The sequence below is a fragment of the Myxocyprinus asiaticus genome, chromosome 9 (assembly GCF_019703515.2).
Source record: "Myxocyprinus asiaticus isolate MX2 ecotype Aquarium Trade chromosome 9, UBuf_Myxa_2, whole genome shotgun sequence".
Lineage (NCBI taxonomy): Eukaryota > Metazoa > Chordata > Actinopteri > Cypriniformes > Catostomidae > Myxocyprinus > Myxocyprinus asiaticus.
Genome location: NC_059352.1, coordinates 4,499,830 through 4,524,447, shown reverse-complemented (window position 1 = coordinate 4,524,447; position 24,618 = coordinate 4,499,830). Strand labels below are relative to the sequence as shown.

Genomic DNA, 24,618 nt, shown 5'->3' with positions numbered 1-24,618 from the left:
TGCTATTCGAGTTTCTGCAGTGAGTGTACCATAATCCTTACACTTGTATGGTATGTACATCCCTTACAAATTGTACAGTGGTGGTATCCAGTGGTAATTCTCTGGTACTTTGGTGCTGAATGGTAGCCTACTGTCATGGTAGATGTGCAAAAACCATAAATACATTCAGGCCCGGTTCCATGTCAAAATCTCTGAGGGTGCTTCTGAATATTTTGGGGGTGCTTTAGGAGTTAAAGTGAAGATGCAATAATGCACCAACGTTATTTAATTGAGGGTGCTTTAACGTCCGTTTGAGGAAGCTTAGCACCCTCAAGCACCCCCGTAGAACCGGGCATGCATACTTTGGTTTACCAATTTGTATGGTACTTTAATATACACTGGTCAGCCACTACATTAAAACCACTGACAGGTGAACTGAATAACATTTATTATCTCGTTACAATGGCACCTGTCAAGGAGTGGATATATTAGGCAGCAAGTGAACAGTCAGTTCTTGAATTTAATGTGGTGAAAGCATGATAAATGGGCAAGCGTAAGGATCTGAGCGACTTTGACAAGGGCCAAATTGTGATGGCTAGACGACTGGGTCAGAGCATCTCCAAAACAGCAGGTCATTTTGGGTGTTCCCAGTATGCTGTGGTTAGTACCTACCAAAAGTGGTCCAAGGAAGGACAGCCGGTAAACCGGCGACAGGGCCATGGGCGACCTAGGCTCATTGATGCGTGTGGGAAGCGAAGGCTAGCCCGTCTGTTCTGATCCCACAGAAGAACTACTGTAGCTCAAATTACTGAAAAACTTAATGCTGGCCATGACAGAAAGGTGTCAGAACACACAGTGCACCGCAGCTTGCTGCGTATGGGGCTGCGTAGCACAAACCGGTCAGAGTGCCCACACTGACCCCTGTCCACTGCCGAAAGCACCTATAATGGGCACGTGAGCGTCAGAAATGGACCATGGAGCAATGGAAAAAGGAGGCCTGGTCTGATGAATCACATTTTCTTTTAGATCATGTGGACGGCCGGGTGCGTGTGCGTCGTTTACCTGAGGAAGAGATGGCAGCAGGATGCACCATGAGAAGAAAGCAGGCAGGCAGAGGCGGTGTGATGGTCTGGGCAATGTTCTGCTGGGAAACCTTGGGTCCTGGCATTCATGTGGATGTTACTTTGAAACGTACCACACAAGGGCGTAGCAGCTGCAGGGGACATGAGTGACACGTCCCCCGCACTCTTTAAAAAGGGGATTTTTGTCCCCCGGATTTGTATAAAGTATTCTTTGCGTTTTGTTACTTTGGGCTGATTGAGCGACCATCCAGCCAATCACAGGTGAGTTTCATCAGCTGAAACAACCCTTGCATAATAGGCCATCAGTCAGACAGTCTAATCAATGCGGCTCAGTTCATTTCTACAAAGTTGCTTTCAACAATGCTCATTTATCCATGTTTCTCATTGATGTTGATCTAAATTAATAATCTAGAGATGAGGAACACACAAATGAGAGTTGTTTATCGGCATATTATTCTTGATTGGCAGCATTATGTGAAATGCACTGCAGAAAAAAAACAAAACAAAGGACAATCCTTCTTTTAAGCACACATTGTAAGTGGAGTTTATATCAGTGCATGAGTCTTCATTAAGTCATGCTTTTTACATTATGCTTGTGAGGTAATAGTTTGATCGGTTCTTTTTTGCCAATTTAAGCAGATTACTAGATCTGTGTTAAATAATCCGTGTATCATTCGTTCATTTCATTTTCAATTAGGAATTCAAAATCGGAAAAACAAAAAACGTGCGTTTTGATTATTTTATTTCACTAATATATGGCTTGAATATTTGATTCGCACATATGGGTGGACCTGAAACGTCAACCTATCTCAGTGATGTGAGACAGAATAAATGTTCTCTACTGTTTAATAGTTCAGATTAGTACGTCTCAGTTAATATTAAATTCTTTACCATTTATTCTCCAAAACTCACCACGTTTATTGCAGCTGAGCTATCTCTCTCATCAAATAGCCAGATTTATCTGACAGCCCTGCACATAAACCTGCTGTCATTGCTCCGGTTTGGAAAGGGATGGTTTTAAATGAGATGAAGAAAATAACCATACATTCATAAGACTATTGAAGCATATGCCTACATTGTAAAAACTCCACCCACAACTAAGACATCACTGCCGTCAGAGCAGTCATTTATTTGACTAGTGACTTGCATGTTCTATCATTGTTATTAAAAAAAAAATCACAGGTTGTAGTAGATCACCAGAGTGATGGCTGTGCATATGAATGTATCGTATTCACTTATATTATGAAAAAGGTGAGATTTTTACGGTTAGTAAGTCTATCCACAGGGAAGTTACTATAACCTTTGGAATGTGAAAATAACTGTACTCATTGTTGGACTTACTGTAAACATCTCATCTGTAGTATGTCAGTCTGTCCACTGGGAACTTACTACAACCTTTGGAATGTGAAATAACATTTAGGTGAATTATTATTTATTTAATCAACTAATAGGCCTACTGTATTCATATTATTGGAATTACTGTAAAAATTTCACTTGTAGTAGCTCAGTCTATTAACAGTCTATTAATGCACATAAACAGGTTAAGACAACATTTATCTTACATATATTTTCATTAATTTTAGCAATATTAGGTAAGGTTTAGACATTTTAATGGGAAAACAAGACAAATATACTAATTAAAAATAGGATTGTTGCAGTGTAGACTGTCAAAACACTTTTCATATTTTCAGTTTTCTTAAAAAAAAATAAAAAAAAGGAGAAAAAATTAAAGTAATATGTGTTGTTTGTAAATGCAATACCATGCCTATACATAAGTCCTATACCCTGGTCATGAGATGGCTTTCCACTTGTTCTGTGCAATATGTATGATACTGGTCAAAATGCATTGTGCACACTCTGTTATATAAAATGTGCATAGCATCTTCTAGCAGCTTAGGAACTAGGAACCTTTTCCACAAGACCAAACTTTCACCAAGGATGACCCTACTACAAGCCTCATATATAAAGTGAAAAGCCAGATCCACCAGCCTGTGTGAGAGTTTCAGTAACCTGATTAGCCAGCCTGTCACTAGTAATAAGGCCAGGCCTGCGATCCAGGGTACAAGACCAAAGCATCGCTGTGTCAGCTAGAGTGCGATGACAAAGAAGACTCGGAGAACTAACCACAACAGGAGACACAAAGAAGCGACATCTTTAAGGTCCATGCATGTGTTTGCTTACTATAATCAACATTTAAAATTCAGGTTTGGAGAAGGTGATCTGGGCTAACAACAGACATTACATTGCTAACAGACTTTTGTACAAAAATATGCAGTGTTGTTATACTTTTTATGATGTATGTTTTAGATGAACACTCTTTGAGAAAAATGGTTCCAAATAGCAGAATATAGGGTTCTTTGTCTTATAGCAATAGCAGAACCCTTTTTGGTGCTGTATGCACAAACCTTTTTAGTAAGTTTTATAATAGAAAGTGGAGTAAAGAACCTTAAACTCCAACACAAAGAATCATTCCAGCATAAAAGGATTCATTAGATATGATTGTACATTAAACTACAGTATTAGTAACATTTTAAGGGATAGTTCACCCAAAATGGAAAATTCTATCATAATTTACTTACCCTCATTTTTGGTAAGTAAACGTGTAAAACTTTTCTTTTTTGTAAAACACAAAAGATGATGTATTCAGTCTCAGTCACCATTCAGTTGCATTTTTTTTTTAAAGGTGACTGAGGATGTAGTTTTGATATACTGGTATCCTGTTTTGTTCCACATAGACGTAAATGGGTCTGGAACAAAGTGAGGGTAAGTAAATGATGACAGAAATGTCATTTTTTTTGGGGGTGAATTATCCATTTAAGGTTATTTTTTAATTTTAAACCTTATTAATAATCTTTAAAAAAAAGTATCCTTTTAAACCTATTACTGTTATTTTAGACAGGGAGAGAAAATAATGACCGAATTTTGATTTTTGGGCGAAATTTCACTTTAAGGATTTGATTTATTTATTATTATTTATTACTTATTTAATTTTGTTTCAAACCTAATTAATAACCTTTATAGAATTCTCCTTAAAGCTACTTTTAATGTTACTTCAGGAAGGGAGAGTAAAAAATGACAGAATTTTTATTTTTGGGTGACATATCCCTTTTAATTTAATTTAATTTAATTAATGTTTTTTATTATTTCTTAATTTATTTTAATTTAATTTAATTTAATGTAATTTAATTTAATTTAATTTAATTTTAATAACCTTTAAAGAATCCTCCATTGAATCCCTTTATTATTTTAGGCAGTATTTTGCACATTTTAAAGCATGCTTTTTGAACACAATCTGACCTAATTCACTAGTTTTAGGGCTGTTTTAAACTGCGTCTTAGTTAACAGCAAAGAAATGGGGCATGCACTGTATATCAGAGAGAATGGTAGTGAGTAAAACAGACAGGGAGGGAAGGGAAGGAAATGATCTCTAAAATAACCCTATGAAGTTCCTTGGCAAGGGGAGGGCAAAGGAACCCAAACTGTGGGTGGACCCCTGTGACAATGTAAAACTAGGCACCCTCACCCCACTTCAAGAGTGCTTTAAACAGTGGTTCAAACTGCTGTAGATCAGGGCAAACAGAGCCTATAATTTTAAGATTAATTCCATGGATAATACAGGCTTACACTAACTGATACCAGGTGGACTACTATCTGGTGACTGCAGGTAAAGTGGATTTGGTTTGCAGCAGAGACCAGAAACCAGATAGAAACCCAGAGCACCAACACAGGAATGTCCAATCCAGCCACAGTTGCCCCATCGGGCCATCTCGACCAGGTTAAGAGTGATGCCAACTGCTCGCCTGAGCCATCAACCCAAGCTTGGACGAATACACCAGAGCATCTGAAGCAGGCGTGCAACCTCTTAAAATCAGAATGTGACCTGTTGGCCTCCCCATATTGTGATGAAGATGGGCCTCTAGGTGACCGAAGCGAATCCCTGTCCAACTATGCAGCTCAAGGGAAGGAAATGAAGCAGATGCCCTCGTTTGCCTCCGAATGGGACGAGGTAAAAACTGATGAACTAACAGGCCAGTGTACAAATTGTGTGAGGATTCCTGGGGGGGTTTAGGTTCTGAAACCTAAACTTCCTTTTCAATCCCTATACGAAACATCTTAGGTTCAGATCCAGTGCTGGTGTATTTTATTTTGTCATTAGTTTTAAAGAAAAAATTGCAACTCTTTTATTTTTCCAACTCATTTCAGTTTAGTTTCATATTAATTTGACCTCAAAGCAGTGATGAACTTGGACTTTTTCTTTGGCTGGTTAAATCTTTCACTAAGTACTATTAAGTTTTTAAGTAATTAAGGGATAGTTCACTCGGAAATGAAAATTCTGTCATCGTTAATTCATCCTCATGTTGTTTAAAAACCATATGACTTTCTTTATTATGTGGAACACAAAAGGAAATGTTAGGCAGTGTTAGTCTTAGTCATCATTCATTTTCAGTGAATGGAAAAAAGATGCATTGAAAGTGAATGGTAACTAGGATGGCAGTCCCTAACATTCTGCCTAACATCTCCTTTGTATTCCATGGAAAGTCAGTCATATGGGTGTGAAACATATGTAAGGCCATGTGAGCTGGGTATTGGGGTTTTTGCTGCCAATATATATTCATTCTGATATATTAAAACTAGTTAAAAAAAAGAAAAGGTAAACATTCTAAATAAAAGTCAATTCCAGACTGTTACAAGCCCTTAATAAATAAATAAAAATATACAAATAAATAAAAAAATAAAAAAGTCTGCACTGGTGAAATATCTACTTTTATATAATTTATAATAAATAAATATTTATGTTTTCTATTTTTTATTTTATTTATTTATTTTTTTGTCCATCAGAACACCACACGGCTACTATTGAATTCATATCAATGGAAAAAAGTGATTTTTGTCAACCAAGTGGTGTAGTTACAGCATCTACCAGCAGGAGCTAATGGCAAAAGCTAGCCATCTTGCAGCTGCATGTTGCACATGAAACTAGAAAGAACTAGCAGAAAATCATTAGTTAGTTTGTCTGGATTTACACAAAATCCAGTCGGCAACTAATTAGCTACTGGATTTGCAAATGTTTTCTAGGTTAGTAGCATAAAATCTTTGATATTACAGATATTTGTTCATAGTTAATTAGATATCTATGAACTGTATATTGCGCTTTGTTTCATGAAGTATGTCTGTGAATTTATCTGTACTTATTACTTTTGCACAGACAGAAATTTACAGAGTTTACACACATTTCCGCTATTTTGGTGTTAAAATGCTTTCCCCTATCCTTAATACTCAGTGAGAACTACAAGTAAGCCATTCGTAGGTTAATTTTCTTGAAAACTGTGGACTTTGTGTCTCTGTGGCACTATACAAATTCCTCTGTTTGCCTAGCCTGACACAACAGCAATGATTTAACCAATGGCATGAGTTGGATGCAGGACTATCTGTTTGTTCGATCAACAGCACACGGGCAACGTGTTTCGGAAAGCTGTTTGAAAACAATGCTTATTTTGCAATTCCGTCCGGTAGCGCTTTCACACTTAGTGAGAACAGAATAAGCTGCATTGCAGATCAGATATTTTGCCAATAGTCAAAAGTCAAGCTATGTGAAACTACTTTTGGATTAACACAAAATCGTAGTGCTTTATTTTTGTAAAGTAACGTTCCCTGCCACTTGTTGTGGGTGGAAATAAAAACTATAGTAGTACGTAAGGTTTAAGAGAGAAGGAAGAACTTGACAGTGTCAGCGCCAGTGGCTGAATGCTGAACGCTTGGCTGGGCCCATCATTCCTTCTGCTGCTCTATGCTGGCCGCAGCACACGGGTCTAATTGAGCCTGAACTGTCACTCTGCATCTTATCAGTAAGCTTCCCAAGGGTCAGCCCACGCTGCATACACAACAGTTCCCCTCCCCGCATGTGAGAGCTTTAGTCATAACCAGAATGAGTGCCACGGCTGCCTTCACACCTCTCTCAGTGTTTAATCAGCAGTTTGTGTTGATGTGATGTTTGATTTCGAAGCTAGTGTAAAAAAAAAACATATTGCACGTTGAAGCGCGTACTGGAGATTGATTAGTTTTACAATAAACATGTGATCCATGAAATCCGAAGCTTCATTTGACTGAATGTTTAGGTATCTGGTTCAAAAGATGCATAAATTCCAGCACGTTTTATCCCAATACACAGACAGAAATACATTTACTTGCCTATTAATAAAATGTTACTGCCTAGACCACAAGCACATTTATTTCCTAATCTACACATTCAAATAATCAGTTATTCTATTAACTTAGTCTCATACATAACTATATATATATTTAATGAGAATTATAATTTTATTTATCACACATTTTGCACATAAACAGTGAAATTCTTCTTTTTTTCACATATCCCAGCTAAGCTGGGGTCAGTGCACAGGGTCAGCCATGATATGGTGCCCCTGGAGCAGATAGGGTCAAGGGCCTTGCTCAAGGGCCCAACAGTGGCATCTTGGCAGTGCTGGGGCTTGAACCCCCAACCTTCTGATCAGTAACCCAAAGCCTTAACCACTGAGCCACCATGGCCACCATAAGTGAATGTTAACATAGCATTGAAACTTCTGCACTATTCAATGCCATTTTGTAGTGTTAGTAGTGTGAGTAGTCCAATATGTTAACACCGAAAATGTAACAATAAGAAGTGTACTACGAGTGTACGGATGATGTATTTATTAAACCGAAATAACGAAGTTATTATTTTTGGTGGTAAACAACATTATGCCACAAATGCTGTTGATTGAACTTAACTTCTATTGAACCCGGAACATTCCTTTAAAGGGTGTTGTGTGTAGCTAAAATTCCCTTAACCTTGGTGAAATTACTGTAAAGTAGGACCACAAGCGTCTTATTACTTTTGTAAATATATATATAAATTGTAATAATCACAATATACAATTATTTTGCCAAGTAATTTATTAGCTTTACGGCAATAATAGAAAATAATGACAGATTTGAAAAAGAAGTGTTGCCATTGCGATACGTCAAGATGCTCTTGATGCCCTTCAGCCTACGGAGCCCCTTAGAGGACAGGGCAGTCATTTTTTTCTGAAAATGTTTTGCTTTCCCTTGCAATAAATTTACCATGGTTTTACTACAATAACCATATTTTAACCTTGATATTTGTGGTAAAACCATAGTAATAATACAGAAAAATGCCATGGTATTTGTTGTAAAACTAGAGTAACCATAAGATTAACCAAGGATACCTACTATATGGATACAGTATACTGTATTAAAACCATGGTTTCTGCCAAAAAATTAAAGTTAAACCAGTTAAACTTTGGTATTTGTAAAGTAAAACCATAATAAACACAAAATTATGGTTTTTATTACCATAGTTTTATTGCGAGGGAACATAAACTATTGCGAGGGAATGCAAACTATTGCGATGGAACGCAAAATGTATTGCGAGGGAATGCAAACTATTGCGATGGAACACAAAACGTATTGCGAGGGAATGCAAACTATTGCGATGGAACGCAAAATGTATTGCGAGGGAATGCAAACTATTGCGATGGAACACAAAACGTATTGCGAGGGAATGCAAACTATTGCGAGGGAACGCAAAACTTATTGCGAGGAAAAGCAAACTATTGCGTGGGAAACAAACTATTGCGAAGAAACGCAAAACTTATTGCAAGGGAAAGCAAACTATTGCAATGTAACGCAAAACTTATTGCGAGGGAACACAAACTATTGCAATGGACATCAAAACTTATTGTGAGGGAACATCAAACTATTGTGAGGGGACTAAAACTATTCCGAGGGAATGCAAAACTTAGTGTGAGGGAACAGAAACTGTTGCGAAGGAATGCAAAACTTATTGTGAGGGAACACAAACTGTTGCGAGGGAACGCAAACTATTGCGAGGGAATGCAAAACTTATGCGAGAGAACATAAACTGTTGCGAGGGAATGCAAAACGTATTGCAAGGGAACGCAAAATATTGCGAGGGAACACAAAATTTATCGCAAGGGAAAAAACTATTGTGAGGGAACGCAAACTGTTGTTAGGGAACGCAAAACGTATTGCGATGGAATGCAAACTATTGCGAGGGAATGCAAAACTTATTACGAGGGAAAGCAAACTATTGCAATGTAACGCAAAACGTATTGCGAGGGAACAAACTATTGCGAGGGAATGCAAAACTTTTTGCGAGGGAACATAAACTATTGCAAGGGAATGCAAAACATATTGCGAGGGAACACAAACTATTGCGAGGGAACGCAAAACGTATTGCGAGGGAACACAAACTATTGCGAGGGAACGCAAAACGTATTGCGAGGGAACACAAACTATTGCGAGGGAATGCAAAACTTATTGCGAGAGAACATAAACTGTTGCAAGGGAATGCAAAAGGTATTGCAAGGGAACGCAAAATATTGCGAGGGAACACAAAATTTATTGCGAGGGAAAAAACTATTGTGAGGGAACGCAAACTGTTGTTAGGGAACGCAAAACGTATTGCGATGGAATGCAAACTATTGCGAGGGAATGCAAAACTTATTGCAAGGGAAAGCAAACTATTGCAATGTAACGCAAAACTTATTGTGAGGGAACACCAAACTGTTGCGAGGGAATGCAAAACTTTTTGCGAGGGAACATAAACTATTGCGAGGGAATGCAAAACTTATTGCGAGGGAAAGCAAACTATTGCAATGTAACGCAAAACTTATTGTTAGGGAATGCAAACTATTGCAATGGAATGCAAAACTTATTGTGAGGGAACACCAAACTGTTGCGAGGGAATGCAAAACTTTTTGCGAGGGAACATAAACTATTGCGAGGGAATGCAAAACGTATTGCGAGGGAACACAAACTATTGCGAGGGAATGCAAAACGAATTGCGAGGGAACACAAACTATTGCGAGGGAATGCAAAACTTATTGCGAGAGAACATAAACTGTTGCGAGGGAATGCAAAACGTATTGCAAGGGAACGCAAAATATTGCGAGGGAACACAAAATTTATTGCGAGGGAAAAACTATTGTGAGGGAACGCAAACTGTTGTTAGGGAACGCAAAACGTATTGCAATGGAACGCAAACTATTGCGAGGGAATGCAAAACTTATTGCGAGGGAAAGCAAACTATTGCAATGTGAATGCAAAACTTATTGTTAGGGAACACCAAACTGTTGCGAGGGAATGCAAAACTTTTTGCGAGGGAACATAAACTATTGCGAGGGAATGCAAAACGTATTGCGAGGGAACACAAACTATTGCGAGGGAACGCAAAACGTATTGCGAGGTAACACAAACTATTGCGAGGGAACGCAAAACGTATTGCGAGGGAACACAAACTATTGCGAGGGAACGCAAAACGTATTGCGAGGGAACACAAACTATTGCGAGGGAACGCAAAACTTATTGTGAGGGAAAGCAAACTATTGCAAGGAAACGCAAAACTTATTGTGAGGGAAAGCAAACTATTGCGAGGAAACGCAAAACTTATTGCGAGGGAAAGCAAACTATTGCAATGGAACGCAAAACTTATTGTGAGGGAACATCAAACTATTGCGAGGGAACTAAAACTATTATGAGGGAACACAAAACATATTGTGAAGGAACAGAAACTGTTGCGAAGGAACACAGAACTTATTGTGAGGGAACGCAAACTATTGCAAGGGAATGCAAAACTTATTGCGAGGGAACATAAACTGTTGCAAGGGAATGTAAAACTTATTGCGAGGGAACAAAATTTATTGTGAGGGAAAAACTATTGTGAGGGAACGCAAACTGTTGCTAGGGAATGCAAAACCTATTGTGAGGGAATGCAAAACTTATTGCGATGGAACGCAAACTATTGTGAGGGAACGCAAAACTTATTGCAAGGGAACACAAACTGTTGCGAGGGAATGCAAACTTTTGCAAAGGAATGCAAAGCTTATTGCAAGGGAACGCAAACCATTGCGAGGGAATGCAAACTTTTGCGAAGGAACACAAACTGTTGCGAGGGAACGCAAAGCTTATTGCGAGGGAACACAAACTGTTGCGAAGGAATGCAAAGCTTATTGCGAGGGAACACAAACTATTGCGAGGGAACACAAACATTTGTGAGGCAACAGAAACTATTGCGAGGGAACGAAACTATTGCGACGGGATGCAAAACTTTTTGTGAGGGCACACAAACAAACAAAAAAATTGCAAAACTATTTTAGAAAAAAAAATTCCTGCCCTGTCCTCTAATCAGGGCTCTATATCATCCTCCGCATCACAGCTGAAAAACCTTCTCAAAAGTACTCATGCAATCAGATTGTTAATAATCAGATCTGTTTTATAATACAGATATTTACTACTGCCTATCTTTTAAAGGCAAATGTTAGGGGTGATCACATTTATACTCAAGAAAACATTAGCCTGTGGTGAGTCTAAGGGAGGGCGTAGAATAATCAAATTATTGTATCTCAGAGCATTATTCAAACTGTACTCTAAACCACTTGAATGGAAAGACCCAAACTTCTGTCAGATCATCTGTACATCATCTGTACAGAGCTCAAGCCAAAGTGAGTGGATTGTCCTGTTCCTAAATGTATAGTTCAACCAAAAATGAAAATTGAAATATGCAGTGTTGTTGCAAACCCATATGACTTTCTATCTCTTGTGGAACACAAGGGTGTGGGATGACAGAATTTTCATTTTGGGTTAACTATAACTTTAATAACATCCTGTTCTGCATTTGTCCTCTAATGGCACTTCCCACCATGTATAAATAAAATCTATAGGCCTAAGTGAGAGTAAGAGAGACAGAAAATGAGAGAGGGAGTGAGTTTGGAGAAATGACTGTCTGGAGGATGATGTGGTGCTACCGCTGACACACCAAAACAAAACATCCTCTAAGTCCGAGCAGAGCCCTAATGTGCAGTGAGACGGAGTCAACATGCTGGCACACACTCATACAGTATCCTGGTGGAAAACGGCTGTATCAGCATTTATGTTTAAGCCAATGGTCACGTTCCTCATACACATCAGTAACTTCTGAACTGACATTAAAGGAACAATTCACCCAAAAATGAATATTCTGTTAAATTTTACTCACCATCTTGCTGCTGCAAATCCGTAAGACTTTCTTTCTTTCGAAGAACACAAAATATGTTCCGCAGAATGTTAGCCTCAGTTAACATTCTCTTTCACTGCATACTAGCCATTCATAATATATTGTGTTTCATATTAATTTTGAAGGAGTTGGAAATATATTAAATCTAGTATTTAAAAAAGTACCATGGTATTTTGTTTTTGGACCATGGTAACACCAACATGAAATTTGTTCTACCATGTAAATACCATGGTATATGAAATGATTATACTTATTAAGTACTGAATGAGTATATGGTGCTTACATATACTATTTTTATATATATATATATATATATATATATATATATATATATATATATATATAAAATGTATATATATGTGTATGTATATATACACACAGATGAGCCAAAACTTTATGACCGCCTGCCTAATATGCTGTTGGTCCTCCCCGAGCCACCAAAACAGCACTGACCTGCTGAGGCATGGACTCTACAAGACCCCTGAAGTTGTCCTGTGGTATCTGGCACCAAGGCATTAGCAGCAGATCCTTCAAATCCTGTAAGTTGTGTGGTGGAGCTGCCGTGGATCGGACTTGTTGGTCCAGCACATCCCACAGATGCTCAGTCGGATTGAGATCTGGGGAATTTGGAGGCCAAGGCAACACCTTGAACTCTTCATCATGTTCCTCAAACCATTTACGAACAAATTTTGCAGTGTGGCAGGGCGCATTATCCTGCTGAAAGAGTCCACTGCCATCAGGGAATACCATTGCCATGAAGGGGTGTACCTGGTCTGCAACGACGTTTAGGTAGGTGGCACGTGTCAAATTGACGTCCACATAAATGGCCGGACACAGGGTTTCCCAGCAGAACATTGCCCAGGGCATCACACTGCCTCCACTGGCTTGTCGTTTTCCCACAGTGCATCCTGGAGCCATCACTTTCCCTGGTATAGGTCGCACATCGTACATGGCTGTCCACGTGATGTAAAAGAAAATGGGACTCATCGGACCAGGCAACCTTCTTCTACTGCTCCAAGGTCCCGTTCCGACGCTCACGTGCCCATTGTAGGCACTTTCGACGGTGTACAGGGGCCATCATGGGCACTCTGACCTGGTCTGCAGCTACGCAGCCCCATACGCAGCAGAGTATGTGTGTTGTGACACATTCCTCCCGTAACCATCATTAAAATTTTCTGTGACTTGTGCCACAGCATCGATGAGCCTTGGGAGCCCAACACCCTGTACCATGTTGCTAGTTTGTGGTTTGTCCCTCCTTGGACCACTGTCGGTAGGTACTCACCACTGCTGACTGGGAGCACCCCACAAGCCTTGCCATTTCAGAGATGCCCAGTCATCTGGCCATAACAATATGGCCCTTGTCAAAGTCTCTCAGGTCTTTGCTCCTGCCCATTTCTCCTGCATTCAACACGCTGACTATGAGAACTGATTGTTCACTTACCATCTAATCTACCCAGATCTTGACATGTGTCCTTGTTAGGAGATGATCTACATTATTCTCTTCACCCATGAGTGGTCCTAATGTTTTGGCTTATCAGTGAATACACCGATCAGCCACAACATTAAAACCACCTGCCTAATATTGTGTAGGTCCCCCTCGTGCCGCCAAAACAGCACCAACCCGCATCTCAGAATAGCATTCTGAGATGATATTCTTCTCACCACAATTGTACAGAGTGGTTATCTGAGTTACCGTATACTTTGTCAATTCGAACCAGTCTGGCCATTCTCTGTTGACCTCTCTCATCAACAAGGCTTTTCCGTCCACAGAACTTTGTTTTTTGTTTTTGGTACCATTCTGAGTAAATTCTAGAGACTGTTGTGTGTGAAAAGGAGAAAAGGAGATCAGCAGTTACAGAAACACTCAAACCAGCTGATCTGACACCGACAATCATGCCACGGTCCAAATCACTGAGATCACATTTTTTCCCCATTCTGATGGTTGACGTGAACATTAACTGAAGCTCCTGACCCATATCTGCATGATTTTATGCATTACACTGCTGCCACACGATTGGCTGATTAGATAATCGCATGGATGATTGTTGGTGCCAGATGGGCTTGTTTGAGTATTTCTGTAACTGCTGCTCTCCTGCGATTTTCACACACGAAAGTCTCTAGAATTTACGCAGAATGGTGCCAAAAACAAAAATATCCAGTGAGCGGCAGTTCTGTGGATGGAAATGCCTTGTAGATGAGAGAGATCAACAGAGAATGATCAGACTGGTTCAAACTGACAAAGTCTATGGTAACTCAGATAACCGCTCTGTACAATTGTAGTGAGAAGAGTATCATCTCAGAATGCTATTCTGAGATGCGAGTTGGCGCTGTTATGGCGGCACGAGGGGGACCTACACAATATCAGGCAGGTGGTTTTAATGTTGTGGCTGATCGGTGTATATATATAGTATATAAGCACCATGGAATTACCATCTAATACCATCACTGGTACCACATTTAATACATATTGATTTAATCAATTTTGCCCCAAACATGAGAATAACAATAACATGACTCAAGACTAAATAACATTTCCATGACAATATTGCTCATATTTAAATGTCTGTAAAGGGAGTCTTTTATATTTTACATTTTGAGCATTTGCTGTGACTATACGACCCCCATAGCTCAGTGTTTTAATGTTTTAGCACTTCTGCAGAAAACCTGTTTAAAAATAATTTTGTGTATGAGTGAGCGGTCAAATCTGCTTTCCACAGATGGCAATATGAGTCTCTTCATAATTCATATGCTAACGGAAGATGTCAGGGGAGCATGTCTTCAGATGGCAAGTGAAAGATGTGCATGGGGGAGAAGAAGTGGGTGGGAAATGCTTTCACCTGTCAGAAAGCTGCAGTAACTGTACGGCCCGTTCTAAACACTTACAGCCCTGCGTGTGCACAGAGCACTGCTTCAAATTAGACTCAATCGCCAGTTATCTTTTTCACTCAGAATTAGACTTTATGTGTATTTGCATGAGTACATGAATGTACAACAAAAATATGTATTGGAAAATTAAATACAATTAAAAAGCTTTAGATGTTTTATAGATTTTACAAGCTCTGGGTTCAGTTTTTTTTATTTTTTATTTTTTTGAGACCGTAAAAAGAAGGGTGTTTGTTGAACTATTGACATATGGGAACTTTTGGCACATTTTTTTTTTTTTTTGTATCACAATTGAATTCTGTCATTTTTTTCTGAAACGCCATTGTCATTTCCACCAAATCTCAAATTGTATACTGTGTTTTGTAGCATATGTGGTGGAAATGACATTGAGGCAAATTACATTTTAAACATGGCAGACTCTTTCATTTTGCTAGGCTTGTAAGGCTACTGTAAATGCATAGCTTAAATTGTATTTATTAGGCAAATAAATATTCTCATACTTTTTAAAAAAATAGAAAAAAATATATCTTGATCACCAATGTCACACAATACAAATATTCAGTTTACATGTGATGTTTACCTTTTTATAATTTTTTTTTTATTCAAACACAACAGTCATAATTTGATTTTATAATAATTTAATCTATCATAAATTAATAATTTTTTACAATAAATATCTAAATAGTTTATGATTATTTAACTTTTTGGTTTTTAAATTATAATAATACATTTTGTGATGATTAAAGTCTGGGTCTGGGACATAGGTTCTACAGCCTCAAAAAAAAAAAAAACATAAAAATAATAAATAAACGTATAAAATCTATACATAAATGGCTTTTTCTTTTATTTTTTTAAAAAATAAAATAAAATTGGCTTATTTTATAAAGGCTTATTTTGTTTATAAGGCTAATTTCATAGCTAGCATTTTATATATCCTAAATATAAATGCAAAGATTGGAAAATGTTCACACTTTTTGCTTAAAAATTACAAAATTATAGCTTGATTGGCAATAACTGGTGAAACGTAAAGTTTACCTTGATTTTTATTTATTTTCTTCACGCATCACAGTCATAATTTGTCTGAAAATTAATATAAATCATCTTCACAATAAATATTGAAATGGTTTAGGTTTGAAATGGCTCACTCTTTGTTAGATTCTTAACGTTTTTAAAATGTAGTGATTAATATTGTTGTAATGGATTTTTATATTTTAAGACTGAAAGGGGACAAAGGTTAAGCAAACAAATCCACACATAAAAGGTTTTTGAAAAGCTTTAGAATTTTATAGTTATAGTTCAGAGTTCCGTTTTTGCGTTTCTGAAATTTCTATGAAAGCCTTTGCATTTCTGAGTTTCTAGAATAATAAAACTTAAAAACATTATGAGTTTTTTTGTGTGCTATTCCTATTTTTTATATGTAAAATTGCCTAAAATAATTAATATATTTTGTGGACTTTCAAAATCCAACAAGAAATCATGTACTGCTAAACGTGTGTGTGTGTGTGTATACAGTGTGTGTGTATATATATATATATATATATATATATACAGGCATATCTATATACTGAAGTAATACAGAATTATCACAGGTAGTTGGGATGTATTTACCACATCTTCATTATGAATTGAAAATGGCAAAATATGTTTCTTCCAGACTGAGACTGTGGTGGTAATGGTGTCCCAACCTGATGGTGTAGATTCACTCCAGTTCTGGCTTAAAGTCTCTGTGGTGTCAGCCACTCTGCCTTCACTCCATTACTGTATACTGAAGCAGGTCTCTGATGCCTATAATCTTGTTACTGCTCTGGCACATGGAGGAGGCAGGGCTGTATGAAATCTTTATTACACCCCACCTCACATTTTCTCAACTTGCTGGCTTCTTCAAATTCACTCATTAGGTCGGACATTGTGTGATGTTCCATATTGCTGTCTCTGCAGAATTAAACTGCTTGCCTTTCATGAACTGTTTTTGGAAGCCTTGGAACTCCGTGGCTTGAGGCGATGACCGCAATAACTCTAGCACTGTCTCTCTGTCTCTTTCACTGTCCCATAATGAAGACTACACTTGAGTGAATTCCTCAAAAACTAAATTGCATATTTTTAGATTATAGTGGATATCAACTGGTTTTGCTTCAGGACCCATATTTTACATTGGACATCAAGTGGTGACCAGACACAGTAGCAAAATTGTCAATTGTACAAACGTAACAAGAATATCCTTAAAATTGTTTTCTAATTGTATCTTGTTTTTCAGTGGCTTTATGCTCTTGGCCAATAACTGACTGGGTTGTATTTCCTTTCACCTTGTGTAGATCTGTTTATGGATTTTGAAGATTGGAGCATGTCACACAACCTGTCCATGTTGGCATCTGCCTAATTTGGAAAGCTTGAACTTGCACTAGTTAAATAGAGCATGACAGTCTTGTTCCAGAAGTAAAAATCCCAATCATTTTTTTCCATAGGGGAATTTATCATTAACGATAACTTATAAACCTTTAAAGACAGACCTACCGTGAGCTCTGAGGTTGTTAATTGATGGTATATGCTTCTGTTGAAGCCATCAGTCCGTGTTATTTCAAATTGTTTTAATATAAATCGTGTTTAGCGGCGTTCTTGGTGAAGGACTACACTACCCATAATCCTGAGAGAGAAAATCCACCAATCAGAGAATCGCGGCAAACTAACCACGGCAAAAGAGCTCTGCAGCGACTACTTATACATGTGTGTATATCTGAATATTTTGCAATATATTTTAAATATATTGATTCTATAATTATAATCAAAAACTTTAAATCAATAGTTTTATATTTTTCCATCGTTTATAATTTGATTACGTCATTCACAGTGCTTAATGGGATTGTAGTTCATTCCCTCATTCAAGACACAGTCTTGAACCTTTGTTTTTTTGTCTGATTTTTAAAATACTCTTTTGCTTCAAATCAAAGTTTGTAATGATGTGATTCACCTTGGAGCTGGTTGGTTGGGTTCATGGCTTATAACTCTTTTATGAGGGATTTTATGAAATCCCTATGGAAAACATGAATTAGAAAAACACTTTCGGAATCAGGGCAGCTGAAAAAGTGGGCGGGGACTGTTGCACTCTTTTGACCAAGTGTCCACAAAATAAAAAGATGAATGATCGCAGTACGGTATTTTATATTTGGTGTAAAGGAGTTCACAGAGATGTATTGTTTCATTTCAAAATCTTGCCATGCATAGTTTTTGTAGTAAATAATTAGACTTTGTTTGATTATGTTTTTACTAGAGCTGTCAAAATTAACATGTTAACGCATGCGATTAATTAAAGAAGTTTAACGCATTCGTTTTTCTTAATCGCGATTAACACATTAACCGTTAATACTGCATAAACACTTGTTAGAAGGGTGGAACATTTAATTGTGTCCGCCTGGAGTCATTACACTGATGCACACACCACAAACACACTGTGATTCAATGTCAGTGATAAAGCGATGGGGAAAGGAGCTCTTAACGCTATTTGATGAACAAAACAAGCCCAGATGGGACTTGTGACAGAAATCTAATATTTTTCATCCTATGTAAGTTGCATTTTAATTACCACAGAAGCACACAAAGTCTTAACTATCACGAAAACACAGAATGAGATGTTTTTGTTTGTAAGTGCTTTTCATGTGGAGTTCAAAGCAGTGAATGATGCTGGCGTTGATGTCCTGACACAAATCATGTACGTGGCTTCACGAGTGCTGTAGGAAAGTGGATAGCCACAGTCTACCGGCAGATTAATATTTTGGAGAAGGAGAGTTTAAGTTATTTAATGCCCATTGCAATGAATATGCAACTTATGGGGACTAGTTCTTTCAATTAGTCAAACTCCCACTTAGACTTTTTCAGATTAACAATTTTTATTGATTCTCATAAATGAAAACATATATGCACAGAATCAATCTTAATCCCCACTATTACCCCTCCCAATCCCCAACCCCACCCTGGCCCCAACAACATCCCAGTGGTCGCAAATTATATAGACACACAGACACTGACTTAAACTTTTAATGTTACTTGAATTGGCGCTATTTTAGTGCATTTCTATCTTTACACTGTGGAAGGCTTTGTTTGGAAAATGTTAATAAAGCATTATAATGTTACATATTGTTTTGTTTTCTTTCCTAAGAATGAAATAACTGCATTTTGACAGGAAAATAAGTATATTTAGAGTCGAATTTCAGCACTTTCAAAATCTGTGATTAATCACGATTAACTACGAAAAATTTTGCGATTAATCACGATTAACAGTTGTAATCGACTGACAGAACTTACAAAATAACTGCCTTTTGACATTAACCCAACAACATACAAATTAATTATCCAATATACAGTGATATCAAGATATAAACATAAATCCATAAAAAGAGTTTGCAACAAATGTAAGAGTTGCTAGGGTATACGTTTATGTGTGTGCCATTACATCTCGTTCACATTTGAGCGCTCTAATCTTTCCATGTATACTCTTTTGAACGCAAGCCTGTACGAAAAATGTTCGACGCATGTGCACTAAGACTGCTTTGTGATACTCTTTAGTACAGTCAACTGCAGGCGCATGTACTGTGCAGATGATGAAATTTGTGTCATGCTTATTGTGCGCAAGACATAGCGGCACACAGAAAATCAAAGTACACTTTGACTTTTTTAGTTCACGTTGACATGTTTTGATATAAATAATGTCACTTAAAGGGGTCATGACATGCCTTTTTTTATTTTATTATTATTTTAATATTTTCCTTTCATATTTTTGTTAAGGTTCACTTATAATATTAGTAAAGTTTTTGGCACAAAAACCAGTCATATATATGTAAAATATGATAATTTTCCACCCTTATTCTGACTCTCTGTCAGAAACGCTCAGTTTTGGTGCTGCTTCTCCTTTAAGACTTGCCAGTCCACGCCCGCTCTTATGATTGACTCTCTGCTCTTGACCGACCTGGTATCTACCTGCCATCTCACTGCTCACCACTACTGGGCAGGGCTACGGAAGTGATTAAAGGTAAAGTAGGCATTGATGTTTTGTTGTGGAGGTGGTCAGATGCAAATGTCTACCACAGTGTGACATCACAATGTGGAGGAAGTCAAGAACGAGTCGTTTTGGCAGCTTGGTTTCAAAATGACCTCTTATATGTCAAAAGATCATGGAAAATTTGAGTTTGCATATCATGACCCCTTTAATATATTTTCAAGTTTCCAAGCAGCCAACATTCATTTATTTATATAGATATATAGCAAGAGCTTTATATAGAGCTCAAATATAGTATATAGTATAGTATATCATGTGAGCTATAAAATTTATAAAAGTACTTCTGAAGGCAGCTCAGGGAACTGTAAGGTCTACCATAGGAAAGTGTGATGGTGTAATGTGCATTCTATAATGGATAGACATGGAGAGTGTATCGTACACTGTAAGTTAGTATGTAGGTTACCTGAGAGTGGGAAAAGTGAAGGGCTGTATGGCTAGAGGGCATCTACCACTTGGAGCGTGGTATCTGACTGCTAAATGAATCCAGGAGCTTGCCAGCTTGTTGATGCCACAAGCACACATCAGATGACTTCTCCAGAAATTACATTAAAAAACAAAATTTCAGACCTCTCCCAAAAATTGGAGACGAGTAATCTCAATGCTATTGTTCAGCAAAGGAAAGGAGTTCTTATAAATGTGCTCTTTTATTGCTGGTGGCATCTGGGTAGGTTATTAATTTATTTAGGCTGTCACTGATCCGATTGAATTTCTTTAATGTGAATATGACCTCCATTTATTTTATAGTTCTAGCTGTTTCTAAACCAACACAGCGTGAAAATTTCTCCAGGAATAGTCTATGGCTATGTCTGGAATGGAATACTTGCTTACTACTGTGCAGTATATACACTGCCTACTGCCTACTATTCTTTACAACCTGGCCTCATAGAATCGTTGTGTGCACTCAGCAGTTTCCTGGTGAAATAAACACTAGAGGTGCTAAAACAACGACCCTTTCACACAAGTCAGGAGTAAAACGGCAGATTATCAGTTTATAAACACTTACTTTTCACCTGGTTCCTCACACAATACTATCTTATGACATTTAAACACTTTTACTATAGCGCATTACTTATTTTAACATTTGCATTACATAACCAACTACATTTACAAGCTTGTTCAAGTGCGATCAAATTGCGTGGTAGCTCAACTGATGCCGTTGTACTTGTGATGTAAAAGACCGGGGTACGAGTCCTGAAGAGCATGCAAGTTGACATATGAGCCCAAAGTGTCATAGAAGCACCACAAAATGACGCAATTGTGTTTTTCATCTCAAATTTGCTTTTTATGGCACTATCGGTTAAGTTCAGGTTTAGGGTAGGGAGGTGGATTTTGTTGATTTTAAATGCTATAAAGCATTAACCTTAAAACCCTCATCTGTTTGGGAGATAATTTAACTCGCTTTTAGCGCCCCACAGTGGACATTTCACCTCGGAAATGGCGCCATTTGTAATGTCATTTTGCAAGAATTTCACCACAGTCATGTACTATAACTGTTTTTGCAGTAGGATAGTATGCACAATGACCTACTACATTTGCCAAACAATAATGCGTTTCATACAATAATAAAAAAAAAATTAAAAAACAGTATACAGTAAGCAGTAAGCTAGTATTTCATACTGAACACAGCTAAATTTTCTCCAGAAATCATTAATGGCAATGTTTGAAATAGAATACTAGCTTACTATTTAATGAATACTGTGTAGCATAAGCTGTACACCGACTACTATTATTATTCATGATTATTTTAATAGTAAGTGAAACAGTAGCCATTATTGTACTATAAAAATTTAATTAAACAATATGCTTGTTAACATGATTTTAGTGTAATAACATCGCTTGCTAACCTTTTCTGTGTAAAGTTATTTCCAGTTTTAACGCTGTAAACTCTAAAACCCTAAAATGACCATAACAACCGATCGATTTAAACAACTTTACTGCTCAAAAAAGAGTTTTAACGGAAGAATTAATATTAGTGCTTTTATAAAATTATAATCTTCACATTTGTGTTTAAACTCTCCAAAAATGTGTCCCATTCACTTCCATTGTAAATGCCTCACTGTAACCTCGATTTTTGCTTTTTTAAAAGAAAAAGAGAAACAAGTGCAAATTATTATTTTTCTGATAGTCAACATTATGCCACAAATACTGTCAACTGAGCTTAACTTGTATTGAACCCAGAACATTCCTTTAACTCTTGGCCGTCCCATGAAATAAAGAGGAAAATGAGGGAGGCAATGGTTAAGGCTCTGGGTTACTGATCAGGAAGTCAGGGGTTCAAGCCCCAGCACCATCAAGATGCCACTGTTGGGCCCTTGAGCAAGGCCCTTGACCCTATCTGCTCCAGGGGCACTGTATCATGGCTGACCCTGCACTCTGACCCCAGCTTAGCTGGGATATGTGAAAAAAAGAATTTCACTGTATATGTATAATGTGTGATAAATAAATATAATTATTAAAAAATATGTTAAAACTGTGGCTGCTATTAATTCCTGTTCATTCAGCACACTGGAAATGGAAGGTCAAGTCAAGCATATTGTAATGTACAATACAGTATTCTGCAAGGTATGCTCAGTTGTACACTGCACATTTTGGTAAGTGTGGTAGGTCATCTGGGTTTTCTATGCATACAGAAAATTTGCATATTGTGCACAGTATGCATCCTACAGTATATTCTGCTAAAATAGTAAGAGTAGTATTCTAGTCTAGTATGGTAGCCTAAACATTTTCTGCATTTCTACATTCAGTTGTTCTAATTTAAAAAAATATGTCTTTACAAACGACAGATATGAATTATGAATTTAAATCAGTTCTAATGAAGTCCGATGAAGAGTAACCTGTCATGGCAGATTACAGCTAAATTCAATATTTAAATGCATTTTATAACCCTTCTGTACTTGTTGTTGTGTCTTAGATTGAAAAGATCATGACTCTTATTGCCAGCATCAAGATATCTGAGGAGCATCAGCCAGCGTTAGAAGGTAAATATGACAGTAGTATATGAGTGAAGAGAGATGGGCTGTCTTTCTCCAGCTGTGTTGGATAAGAGAAATGAATGATCGTACAATTCACAAAGTCTACACAACAGAACATGTTTTAAATGTAAAGTATTTTTAAAGTATGTCTGCCAAAGTTAAAGCGATAGTTCACACAAAAAGTCTGTCATCATCATCATCTTGTTGACCTCATATTGATCCAAACCCGTATGACTTTCTTTCTTCCGTGGAACACCAAAGGAGATGTTAGGAATAAGGAATTTAATTTTTTGGAGAACTATCCCTTTAACAGTAGCTACGTGACAACCCACAAAGAGAAATGGTATATTTCCAAAAAGCTTCACTTTGGTTGAATTGTCCCTCGAGTCAGAACTACTCCACTACTATCTTTAACAACCAACGATTCTCTCTCTTCAACATGTACTCTCACTTTTCACCCCAATTTGGTCTGTGTCTGTTGTTTCTAGACCTGCTATTTTGACACAGACATCCTTCGGTACACAATGGGTGCTGAGGGCCTACTTTAAAAAGATGAGATCGGGATCCATTTACTGTGGCCACAGGGACTGATATAGAAATGTTTTTATGGGGTGGCAAGACGGTGGCATGCACACTATGAGGGGTGGCAACCCCAAAGCTTCATTGCAACAAATACTAGTTCATTAATTGGAGTCACTATCAAATTATAAATGTCCATGAATTTGTGATGCAACTGCATTTTCACAGGAACCACATAGTAACCATTTTGCTGCTGATTTGCCAACATTAAAAAAGAAGTTTTTTGCATAATAAAAAATAAGTAAAAAAATGTATATCTCCAGAGCACCATGACATTATCTATTAAACACATCAACAAATTCTAAATGTTCCTTAGCTTCACACAGAGAACCGGCAATCTGGTCTAAACATCACTACCTTTGTTAAGTGTACCCATGGATGGAAAATGCATGCATATCCCATGTTATTCTGCTAATAAAGTCCTGTAGGCCTATCACCTTTGTTACAACTGGAATAAGCCATTTGAAAGCGAAGATTAACAGAAAGTTAGGTCTAAATAAAAATAAATTGTACAGAAAATGGTACTGTGGGGGGCAGTGCTGCAAAACTCATGAATATTAATTATGTTATGCACAGTAAAAGATTCCTTTAAATTACCTGTTTTGATCAACAGTCATTCTTAATGACTGATTCAAGCACTCAAATAAATATTTCACATAATATGTTAATTTCATCTCTACATCTGCCACTAGTCAGTAGATGAATATGTAGATCAACACTTTGATTAAGAACATGACTGACTGATCTAGTGATAACTATTTGCCTTCAGTTTTTAGAGGTTTTACATTTACATTTATGCATTTGGCAGACGCTTTTATCCAAAGCGACTTACAGTGCACTTATTACAGGGACAATCCCCCTGGAGCAACCTGGAGTTAATTGCCTTGCTCAAGGACACAATGGTGGTGGCTTTGGGGATTGAACCAGCATGTGCTTTAGTCCACTACAGTTGAACCAGTTATGTGCTTTAGTCCACTACACCACCACCACTCCATAGGTTTT

General features: G+C 37.5%; 1 protein-coding gene across 1 annotated transcript in view; it reads left to right on the top strand.

The window, feature by feature from the left end:
• Window positions 1–4,641: 4,641 nt before the first annotated feature.
• Window positions 4,642–24,618, top strand: part of LOC127445649 (ankyrin repeat and SAM domain-containing protein 1A-like) — a 48,578-nt gene continuing 28,601 nt past the window's right edge. The window contains exons 1-2 of the mRNA XM_051705863.1: window positions 4,642–5,067; window positions 22,977–23,043. Of these exons, the coding sequence (XP_051561823.1) occupies window positions 4,792–5,067; window positions 22,977–23,043 (343 nt within the window). The 5' untranslated portion in view covers window positions 4,642–4,791. The remainder of the gene's footprint in view (window positions 5,068–22,976; window positions 23,044–24,618) is intronic.